General features: G+C 56.7%; 1 protein-coding gene across 1 annotated transcript in view; it reads right to left on the bottom strand.

Moving 5' to 3' along the window:
• Window positions 1–5: 5 nt before the first annotated feature.
• The window catches only part of LOC143692313 (uncharacterized), a gene marked incomplete at its 3' end in the record, with an annotated part of 30,443 nt that continues 18,786 nt past the window's right edge, over window positions 6–11,662 (bottom strand). The window contains 4 exon segments of the mRNA XM_077172445.1: window positions 6–199; window positions 2,823–2,864; window positions 2,867–3,001; window positions 10,484–10,668. Of these exon segments, the coding sequence (XP_077028560.1) occupies window positions 6–199; window positions 2,823–2,864; window positions 2,867–3,001; window positions 10,484–10,668 (556 nt within the window).

The raw sequence follows: 11,662 nt of genomic DNA, 5'->3' as shown, positions 1-11,662 counted from the left end.
GTCCCCCTCCCCGTTTTCGGGGTCCCCCCCGTACCGAGGGTCCCGGACACCACGTCCACCTTGTTGGTGACCCCGTCCCTCTCGGCGATGCCGCCGCCCCGGGCCCCGTAGAGCCCCACGGCGTGAACCTCGTCCACGAAGGTCAGGGCCCCGTGGGCGTGGGCAACGTCACAGAGCTCGGCCAGCGGCGCGATGGAGCCTGAGGGGGCATTTCGGGGCGTTTTGGGGAGATTTCGGGGCGATTTGGGGCGGTTTTGGGGTGAGCGGGTGCAATGGCACCGGGCACCACCGGAGGGCGCTCTCGAGCCTGGCGGCGGCATGGGGGAGTCTGGGGGGATTTTGAGGGGGTTTTGGGGGGATTTGGGGGCTTTTGAAGGTGGTTTTAGGGGATTTGGGGGAGTTTTCGGATTTTGGGGTGGTTTTAGGGGGATTTGGGGGGGTTTTGGGGTGAGCGGGTGCAATGGCACCAGGCACCACCGGAGGGCGCTCTGGAGGCTGGCGGCTGCATGGGGAAGTCTGGGGGATTTGGAGCGGTTTGGGGGGTATTTGGGGGATTTATGGGGGGACTTTAGGGTGGTTTTAGGGGGATTGTGGGGGGGGATTGGGGGCAGTTTCCGGGTGAGCGGGTGCAATGGCGCAGGGCAGCACTGGGGGGTGCTCTGGAGCCTGGGGAATCTGGGGCGATTTTGGGGTTGTTTGAGGCGGTTTTGGGGGGTTTTGAAGGTGGTTTTAGGGGGATTTGTGGGAATTTTCTGGATTTTGGGGTGAGCGGATGCAATGGCACCGGGCACCACCGGAGGGCGCTCTCGAGCCTGGCGGCAGCATGGGGGAATTTGGGGGGGATGTGGAGCAGATTGGGGGGGATTTGGGGGGGATTGGGGGACTTTAGGGTGGTTTTGGGGGTATTTTGGGGCAGTTTTGGGGCAGTTTTGGGGCGAGTGGATGCAATGGCTCAGGGCACCACTTGGGGAGGCTCCGGAGCCTGCAGGGGCATGGGGAGTCTGGGAGGAGTCTGGGGGGATTTTGGGGTTGTTTGAGGCGGCTTTGGGGGGATTTGGGAGGATTTTCTGGATTTTGGGGGATTTTCATGATTTGGGAGGATTTTGGGGTGAGCGGGTGCAATGGCACTGGGCAACACCAGAGGGCGCTCTGGAGCCTGGCGGCGGCATGGGGGAGTTTGGGGGGATTTTGGGGGATTTTGGGAGGATCTGAGGGGGATTTTGTGAGATTTGTGGGGTTTTGGGGTGAGCGGGTGCAATGGCACCGGGCACAACCGGAGGGCGCTCTGGAGGCTGGCGGCAGCATGGGGGAGTCTGGGGGGATTTGGGGGGTTTAGGGGGAACTTTGGGGTGGTTTTAGGGGGATTTGGGGGGAAATTTTGGGGTGAGTGGGTGCAATGGCTCAGGGCAACACTGGGGCCGCTCCAGAGCCTGCAGGGGCATGGGGGAGTCTGGGGAAATTGTGGGGTGGTTTGAGGGGGTTTTGGGGGGGTTTTGAAGGTGGTTTTAGGGGATTTTCTGGATCTTGGGGCTTTGAGTGATTTGGAATTTGGGGTGGTTTTGCGAGGATATTGGGGGATTTTAAGAGGATCTGAGGGGGATTTTGTGAGATTTGGGGGGATTTGGGGGGATTTGGGGAGATTTTGGGGTGAGCGGGTGCAATGGCACAGGGCACCATCAGAGGCGCTCTGGAGGCTGGCAGGGGCATGGGGGAGTCGGGGGGGATTTGGAGCAGTTTGGGGGGGATTTAGGGGGGACTTCAGGATGGTTTTAGGGGGATTTGGGGGGATTGTGGGGCAGTTTTGGGGCGAGCGGGTGCAATGGCTCAGGGCACCACTCGGGGAGGCTCCTGAGCCTGCAGGGGCATGGGGGAGTCTGGGGGGATTGTGGGGTGGTTTGAGGGGGTTTTGGGGGGGTTTTGAAGGTGGTTTTAGGGGCATTTGGAAGGATTTTCTGGATTTTGGGGGATTTGGGGGGGATATTGGGGAATTTTGGGGTGAGCGGGTGCAATGGCACAGGGCACCACCGGAGGGCGCTCTGGAGCCTGGCAGCAGCAAGGGGGAGTCAGGGGAGATTTGGAGCGATTTGGGGGTGATTTGGGGGTTTAGGGGGGACTTTGGGGTGGGTTTTAGGGGGATTTGAGGGGAATGTGGGGGCAGTTTCGGGGTGAGCAGGTGCAATGGCTCAGGGCACCACTGGGGGGCGCTCTGGAGCCTGGGGATTCGGGGGGGATTTGGGGGCTTTGGGAGCATTCGGGGGAAATTAGGGGAGGATTTGGAGTGGAACTGGTGAGAATTGGGGGATTTTGGGGGATTTTGGGGCGATTTTGGGAGGATTTTGGGGGGACCTTGGGGCATTCAGGTGCTTGGGGGGGATTTAAAAGGACTTGGGGGGAGCTGGGGAGGATTTTGGGGGACACGAGGAGATTTGGGAGGGATTGAGGGGGATTGGGGAGATTTGGGGGGAATCGAGGAGGATTTGGGGCAACCTTGGTAGAAACTGGGAGGGATTTGGGGCAAACTGGGAGGTTTGGGGGGAATCCCAGGGGTTTTGGGGTATCCTGAGTGATTTGGGGTGCCCAGGGGATTTTGGGGTTCCCGGGAGGTTTTGGGGTGCCCCGAGGTGGTTTTGGGCTCCCAGGAGTTTTTGGGGTGCCCCGGGGTGGTTTTGGGGTTCCCGAGAGTTTTGGGGTGCCCGGGGCGGTTTTGGGGTTCCCGGGAGTTTTTGGGGTTCCCGGGGCGGTTTTGGGGTTCCCAGGAGTTTTTGGGGTTCCCAGGAGTTTTTGGGGCGCCCCGGGCTGTTTTTGGGGTGCCCTTCTCTCACCATCCATGGAGTGGACGGACTCGAAGGCGACGATTTTGGGGAGCCCGGGGGGCTGCGCCCCAAGAGCTCGTCCAGGTGCTGGGGGTCGTTGTGGCGGAAGACGTGTTTGGGGGCGCCGCTGCGCAGGATGCCCTGCACCATCGAGGCGTGGTTCCCCGCGTCCGAGAAGAACTGGCAGCCTGCGGGCACCCCCAAACCCATCAGCGCCCCGAAAATCCTGCCCTGCCCTTCAGCACCCCGAAAAAACCCGAAAAAATCCCGCCCTGGAATTGCTCTGCCCCGCAAACCCCAAAAAAAACCCAAAAATCCCGCCCAGAAATCGCTCTGCCCCGTAAACCCCAAAAAAAACCCCTAAAAAATCCAATGAATGCCCCAAAAATCCCGCCCAGAAATTGCTCTGCCCCTCAGCATCCCCCAAAAAAAAAACCCTAAAAAATCCCATCAATGCCCCCAAAAAATCCGCCCTGGAATTGCCTCTGCCCCTCAGCACCCCAAAAAAAAACCCCTAAAAAATCCATCAATGCCCCCAAAAAATCCACCCTGGAATTGCCCTGTCCTTGAGCGCCCCAAAATCCATCAGTGCCCTAAAAAATCCATCATGGAATTGCTCTGCCCCTTAAACCCCCAAAAAAACCCCAAAAAAATCCCATCAATGCCCCAAAAAAACCATCGTGGAATTGCTCTGCCCCTCAGCACCCCAAAAAAACCCAAAAAAAAATCCAATTAATGCCCCAAAAAATCCGCCCTGGAATTGCTCTGCCCCTGAGCACCCCAAAATCCATCAGTGCCCTAAAAAATCCATCCTGGAAATTGCTCTGCCTGTCACTACCCCAAAAAACCCCAAAAATCCATCAGCACCCCAAAAAATCCACCCTGGAATTGCTCTGCCCCTTAAACCCCAAAAAACCCTAAAAAAAATCCCATCAATGCCCCAAAAAATCCACCCTGGAATTGCTCTGCCCCTCAGCACCCCGAAAAAAACCCCAAAAATCCCACCCAGAAATTGCTCTGCCCCTTAAACCCCCCAAAAAAAAACCCTAAAAAAATCCCATCAATGACCCCAAAAAATCCGCCCTGGAATTGCTCTGCCCGTCAGTGCCCCAAAAAACCCCTCAGAGCCCCAAAAACCCCACTCGATTCATGGGAACCCCTAAAAAGCCGCCCCAAAACTGCCCCGGACCCATCAGCACCCCAAAAACTCCATCCCAAAATTGCCCGGAATCATCAGCGCCTCAAAAAACCCCACAAACCCCTCAGGGCCCCAAAAACCCCACCCTGGAATCACCTGGAACACTCAGCACCCCAAAAAATCCCAAAACCCCCTCTGCACCCCAAAAACCCCAGCCTAGAACCCCCATACCCGTCAAAGCCCCAAAAACCCCACCTGATTCATGGGAACCCCTAAAAAGCCACCCCAAAACTGCCCCACACCTCCGGCACCCCAAAAAGCCATCCCAGAACCCACCGGAACCCTCAGCACCCCAAAAACCCCACCCGATTCATGGGAACCCCAAAAACCGTGCCCCAAAAACCCCAAGAACCCATCAGGACCCCAAAACTCCACCCCAAAACCCACCTGAAACCCTCAGCACCCCAAAAACCCCACCCGATTCATGGAACCCCTAAAAAGCCACCCCAAAACTGCCCCAGAACCCTCAGCACCCCAAAAACTCCACCCCAAAATTGCCCGGAATCATCAGCGCCTCAAAAAACCCCACAAACCCCTCAGCGCCCCCAAAAACCCCACCCTGGAATCACCTGGAACACTCAGCACCCCAAAAAATCCCCAAAACCCCCTCTGCACCCCAAAAACCCCACCCTAGAACCCCCATACCCGTCAACACCCCAAAAACCCCACCCGATTCATGGGAACCCCTAAAAAGCCGCCCCAAAACTGCCCCGGATCCATCAGCACCCCAAAAAAACCCCAAAACCTCGAAGCGCCCCAAAACCCCTCCGTGCTCCTCAGCGCCCCAAAACCCAAAACCCCACCCCAAGTCCCCAAAATCATTCAGGATTTTGGGGTTCCCTGTGGGGTTTTGGGGTTCCCTGTGGGTTTTGGGGTGTTCTGAAGAGTTTTTGGGGTGCCGGGGCGGGTTTTGGGGTTCTCCACGGGTTTCCCACGGGTTTTGGGGTGCTGTGGCAGTTTTGGGGTGCCTCGGAGGTTTTTGGGGGTTCCCCCTCAGTTTATAGGGTGCTCTGATGGGTTTTGGGGCGCCCCACGGGAGTTTTTAGGGTGCCGTGGTGCTTTTTGGGGTTCCCAAGAGGGTTTTTAGGGGTTCCCAAGAAGATTTTTGGGGTTCTCACAACCAGAACCTCCCGACTTTTCACTCCCCCTAGGGTGGGATTTTTTGGGGCCGTTCCCCCCCAACTCACGGATCGTGCTCAGGATTTGTTTTGCTCCCTGCGGGTTTTGGGGTTCCCCGCGGATTTTGGGGTGCCCTGATGGATTTTTTGGGGTTCCCAGGCGGGTTTTTGGGGTTCTCATGACAAGAACCTCAGGACTTTTCACCCCCACCCAGGATGGGATTTTTGGGGCCATTCCCACCCAATTCACGGATCCCATTCAGGATTTGTTTTGCTCCCTGTGGGTTTTGGGGTTCCCCGCGGGTTTTGGGGCTGCCCAGCGCATTTTTGGGGTTCCCAGGCGGGTTTTGGGGGTTCTCACAAGAACCTCAGGACTTTTCACTCCCCTTAGGGCGGGGATTTTTTGGGGCCGTTCCCACCCAATTCACAGATCCTGCTCTGTTTTTTTGGGCTGCCCCTGGGTTTGGGGGTTCCCAAGAGGGATTTGGGGGTTCCCCAGAGGATTTTGGGGTTCCCAAGTGGGATTTTGGGGTTCCCACAAGAATCCCAAGAGGTTCTCATGACAAGAACCTCAGGACTTTTCACCCCCACCCAGGATGGGGTTTTTGGGGCCGTTCCCACCCAATTCACGGATCCTGTTCAGGATTTTTTTGGTTCCCCGCGGGTTTTGGGGTGCCCTGATGGAGTTTTTTGGGTTTCCCAAGAGGGTTTTTGAGGTTCTCACAACCAGAACCTCCCGACTTTTCACTCCCCCTAGGGCGGGGATTTTTGGGGGAATCCTCCCCAGTCCACAGATTCCATTCAGGACTTGTTTTGCTCCCTGCGAGTTTTGGGGTTTCCCGCGGGTTTTGGGTGCTCTGACGGATTTTTGGGGTTCCCAAGAAGATTTTTGGGGTTCTCACAAGAACCTCAGGACTTTTCCCTCCCCCCCAGGGCGGGGATTTTTGGGGCCGTTCCCCCCCAATTCACGGATCCTGTTCAGGATTTTTTTGGCTCCCTGTGGATTTTGGGGTTCCCCGCGGGTTTTGGGGGTGCTCTGACTGATTTTTTGGGGGTTCCCAAGAGGGTTTTTGGGGTTCTCACAACCAGAACCTCAGGACTTTTCCCTCCCCACCGGGGCGGGGATTTTTGGGGCCGTTCCCCCCAATTCACGGATCCCATTCAGGATTTTTTTGGCTCCCTGTAGATTTTGGGGTTCCCCGCGGATTTTGGGGTTTCCGCGGGTTTTGGGGCTGCCCAGCGCATTTTTGGGGTTCCCAGGCGGGTTTTGGGGGTTCTCACAAGAACCTCAGGACTTTTCACTCTCCCTAGGGCGGGGATTTTTTGGGGCCGTTCCCACCCAGTTCCCGGATCCTGCTCTGTTTTTTTCGGGCTGCCCCTGGGTTTTTGGGGTTCCCAAGAGGATTTTGGGGGTTCCCAAGTGGGATTTTGGGGTTCCCACAAGAATCCCAAGAGGTTCTCATGACAAGAACCTCAGGACTTTTCTCTCCCACCCAGGATGGGGTTTTTGGGGGGGTTCCCCCCAATTCACGGATCCTGTTCAGGATTTTTTTGGCTCCCTGTAGGATTTTGGGGTTCCCCGTGGGTTTTGGGGTGCCCTGATGGGTTTTTGGGGTTCCCAGGCGGGTTTTGGGGGTTCTCACAACCAGAACCTCCCGACTTTTCACCCCCACCCAGAGCGGGGTTTTTTTTGGGGCCGTTCCCACCCAATTCACGGATCCCATTCAGGATTTGTTTTGCTCCCCGCAGGTTTTGGGTTTCCCCCGGGTTTTGGGGTTCCCCGCGGATTTTGGGGTTCCCTGCGGGTTTTGGGGTGCCCTGATGGATTTTTGGGGTTCCCAAGAGGGTTTTTGGGGTTCTCATGACCAGAACCTCAGGACTTTTCACCCTCCCCAGGATGGGATTTTTGGGGGCCTTCTCACCCAATTCACGGATCCTGCTCTGTTTTTTTGGGCTGCCCGTGGGTTTGGGGTTCCCAAGAGGATTTTGGGGGTTCCCAAGAGGATTTTGGGGTTCTCACAACCAGAACCTCAGGACTTTTCACTCCCCCTAGGGCGGGGATTTTTGGGGCCATTCCCACCCAATTCACGGATCCCATTCAGGATTTTTTTGGCTCCCTGTAGATTTTGGGTTCCCCGCGGATTTTGGGGTTCCCCGCGGGTTTTGGGGTTTCCCAGCGCATTTTTGGGGTTCCCAGGCGGGTTTTGGGGGTTCTCACAAGAACCTCAGGACTTTTCCCTCCAACCAGGGCGGGAATTTTTGGGGGGCTTCTCACCCAATTCCCGGATCCTGCTCTGGTTTTTTTGGGCTGCCCCTGGGTTTGGGGGTTCCCAAGAGGGATTTTGGGGGTTCCAAGAGGGATTTTGGGGTTCCCAGGAGAATCCCAAGAGGTTCTCACAACCAGAACCTCAGGACTTTTCACTCCCCCCAGGGCGGGGGATTTTGGGGCCGTTCCCACCCAATTCACGGATCGTGTTCAGGATTTTTTTGGCTCCCTGTAGGATTTTGGGGTTTCCCGCGGGTTTTGGGGTGCCCTGATGGGTTTTGGGGTTCCCAGCGGGTTTTGGGGTTCTCACAACCAGAACCTCCCGACTTTTCACTCCCCCTAGGCTGGGGTTTTTGTGGGGTTTTTTGGGGGGTTCCCACCCAATTCACGGATCCCGTTCACGATTTGTTTTGCTCCCTGCGGGTTTTGGGGTTTCCCGCGGGTTTTGGGGGTGCTCTGACGGGTTTTTGGGGTTCCCAAGAGGGTTTTTGAGGTTCTCACAACCAGAACCTTGTGACTTTTCAGGACGGGGTTTTTTGGTGAGGTTTTTTGGAGCGGTTCCCCCCAATTCATGGATCCCATTCAGGATTTGTTTCACTCCCCGCGGGTTTTGGGGCTGCCCAGCAGATTTTGAGGGTTCCCACGAAGATTTTGGGGGTTCCCACGAAGATTTTTGGGGTTCTCACAAGAACCTCAGGACTTTTCACTCCCCCCAGGGCGGGAATTTTTGGGGGGTTCCCACCCAATTCACGGATCCCGTTCAGGATTTTTTTGGCTCCCTGTAGATTTTGGGGTTCCCCGCGGGTTTTGGGGCTCCCCGCGAGTTTTGGGGCGCTCTGACTGATTTTTTGGGGTTCCCAAGAAGGTTTTTGGGGTTCTCACAACCAGAACCTCAGGACTTTTCACTCTCACCCAGGGCGGGGATTTTTGGGGCCGTTCCCCCCAATTCATGGATCCTGTTCAGGATTTTTTTGGCTCCCTGTGGGTTTTGGGGTTTCCCGCGGGTTTTGGGGCTGCCCAGCGCATTTTTGGGGTTCCCAGGCGGGTTTTGGGGGTTCTCACAAGAACCTCAGGACTTTTCCCTCCCCACCAGGGCGGGGATTTTTTGGGCCGTTCCCACCCAGTTCCCGGATCCTGCTCCGTTTTTTTTCGGGCTGCCCCTGGGTTTTGGGGTTCCCAAGAGGGATTTGGGGGTTCCCAAGAGGGATTTGGGGGTTCCCACGAGAATCCAAGAGGTTCTCACAACCAGAACCTCAGGACTTTTCACCCCCACCCAGGATGGGATTTTTTGGGGCCTTCTCACCCAATTCACGGATCCTGTTCAGGATTTTTTTGGCTCCCTGTAGATTTTGGGGTTCCCCGTGGGTTTTGGGGTTCCCCGCGGGTTTTGGGGCTGCCCAGCGCATTTTTGGGGTTCCCACGAAGATTTTTGGGGTTCTCACAACAAGAACCTCAGGACTTTTCACCCCCACCCAGGATGGGGTTTTTGGGGGGGTTCCCACCCAATTCACGGATCCTGTTCAGGATTTTTTTGGCTCCCTCTAGGATTTTGGGGTTCCCCGCGGGTTTTGGGGTGCCCTGATGGATTTTTTGGGGGTTCCCAAGAGGGTTTTTGGGGTTCTCACAACCAGAACCTCCCCACTTTTCACTCCCCCTAGGGCGGGGATTTTTGGGGCCGTTCCCCCCCAACTCATGGATCCCATTCAGGATTTGTTTTGCTCCCTGCGGGTTTTGGGGTTTCCCGCGGATTTTTGGGGTTCCCAGGCGGGTTTTTGGGGTTCCCAGGCGGGTTTTTGGGGTTCTCATGACAAGAACCTCAGGACTTTTCACCCTCCCCAGGATGGGATTTTTGGGGGGGTTCTCACTCAATTCACGGATCCCGTTCAGGATTTTTTTGGCTCCCTGTGGTTTTTGGGGTTCCCCGCGGGTTTTGGGGTGCCCTGATGGGGTTTTTGGGGTGCCCTGATGGGGTTTTTGGGGTTCTCACAACCAGAACCGCCCGACTTTTCACTACCCCTAGGGCGGGGATTTTTGGGGGAATCGTCCCCAGTCCACAGATTCCATTCAGGATTTGTTTTGCTCCCTGCGAGTTTTGGGGTTCCCCGCGGGTTTTGGGGTGCCCTGATGGATTTTTTGGGGGTTCCCAAGAGGGTTTTTGGGGTTCTCACAACCAGAACCTCCCGACTTTTCACTCCCCCTAGGGCGGGGATTTTGGGGCCGTTCCCCCCCAACTCACGGATCCCGTTCAGGATTTTTTTGGCTCCCTGTAGATTTTGGGGTTCCCCGCGGGTTTTGGGGCTGCCCAGCGCATTTTTGGGGTTCCCAGGCGGGTTTTGGGGGTTCTCACAAGAACCTCAGGACTTTTCACTCCCCCTAGGGCGGGGATTTTTTGGGGCCGTTCCCACCCAGTTCCCGGATCCTGCTCTGTTTTTTTCGGGCTGCCCCTGGGTTTTGGGGTTCCCAAGAGGATTTTGGGGGTTCCCAAGAGGATTTTGGGGTTCCCACAAGAATCCCAAGAGGTTCTCATGACAAGAACCCCAGGACTTTTCACCCCCACCCAGGATGGGGTTTTTGGAGGGGTTCTCACCCAATTCACGGATCCTGTTCAGGATTTTTTTGGCTCCCTGTAGGATTTTGGGGTTCCCCGCGGGTTTTAGGGTGCTCTGACGGAATTTTTGGGGGTTCCCAAGAGGGTGTTTGAGGTTCTCACAACAAGAACCTCCTGACTTTTCACTCCCCCTAGTCTGGGGGTTTTTGGTGGGGTTTTGGGGGGGGGGTCCCCCCCAATTCACGGATCCCGTTCAGGATTTTTTTGGCTCCCTGTAGATTTTGGGGTTCCCCGCGGGTTTTGGGGCTCCCCGCGAGTTTTGGGGCGCTCTGAGGGATTTTTTGGGGATTCCCAAGAAGGTTTTTGGGCTTCTCACAACCAGAACCTCAGGACTTTCCCCTCCCACCAGGGCGGGCTTTTTTTGGGGGGGCGGTTCCCACCCCATTCGCGCATCCCTCTCCGTTGTTTTCGGGCTCCCTGCGCCTTTGGGGTTCCCGTGGGGGTTTTTGGGGTCCCCCGCGGTTTTCGGGGTGCGGGTACCTGGCAGCAGCCGTGCCAGCGTGGCCAGCGCGGTGTCGTTGGCAGCGAAGCAGGAGGAGAAGAGGCAGGCGCGGGGCTGGCGGTGCAGCCGGGCCAGGGCGCGCTCCAGGGCCCCGTGCAGCGGAGCCGTGCCCGCGATGTTGCGGGTGCCCCCCGCGCCCAGCCCGTGAGCAACCAGAGCCGCCCTGAGAAAGACATTTGGGGAGGATTTTGGGGGTTTGAGGGGTTTGGGGAAGATTTCGGGGGGTTTGGGAAAGATTTGGGGGAGTTTGAGGCGGATTTGTGGGAGATTTGGGGTGGTCTGAGGGAGATTTGGGGGGGTTTGGATGGATTTGAGAAGGATTTGGGAGGATTTCGGGGGCTTGAAGGGGATTTGGGGGGGATTTGAGGGGGATTTGAGAAGGATTTTGGGAGGTTGAAGGGGATTTTGGGGGGTTTGAGGGGATTTGGGCGCCCCGTGCAGCGGAGCCGTGCCCGCGATGTTGCGGGGTGCCCCCCCGCGCCCAGCCCGTGAGCAACCAGAGCCGCCCTGGAACACGGATTTGGGGAGGATTTTGGGGGGTTTGGGGAAGATTTCAGGGGATTTGGGGGAAATTTGGGGGGTTTGGGGGGGATTTGAGGAGATTTGGGGGGTATGGGAAAGATTTCGGGGGATTTGGGAAAGATTTCGGGGATTTGGGGGGTTTGGGAAAGATTTCGGGGGATTTGGGGGAGATTTGGGGGGCGTTTGAGGAGGATTTACGAAGGATTTCGGAGGGTTTGGAGGAGATTTGGGGGGGTTTTGGGGGAGGTTTGGGGGATATTTGGGGGGGTTTGGGGGATATTTCGGGGGGTTTGGGAAAGATTTGGAGGAGATTTGGGGCGGTTTGAAGAGGATTTGGATGGATTCGAGGGAGATTTTGGAAGGATTTCGGTGGCTTGAAGGGGATTTGGGGGGTTTGGAGAAGATTTTGGGGGAGATTTGGGGGAGTTTGGGGGGATTTGGGGGGATTTGGGAAAGATTTCGGGGATTTGGAGGAGATTTGGGGAGGATTTGGGGGGTTTGGGGAACATTTCGGGGGCTTTGGGGGAGTTTGAGGGGGATCTGTGGGAGATTTGGGGGCGGTTTGGGGGAGGTCTGTGGGACATTTGGGTGGGATTTGAGGGGGTTTGGATGGATTTGAGGGGGATTTTGGAAGG

The sequence above is a fragment of the Agelaius phoeniceus genome, chromosome 38 (assembly GCF_051311805.1).
Source record: "Agelaius phoeniceus isolate bAgePho1 chromosome 38, bAgePho1.hap1, whole genome shotgun sequence".
NCBI classification, from domain to species: Eukaryota; Metazoa; Chordata; class Aves; order Passeriformes; family Icteridae; genus Agelaius; species Agelaius phoeniceus.
Note: the sequence above shows the minus strand (reverse complement) of the source record. Positions and strands in the feature narration are given on the sequence as shown.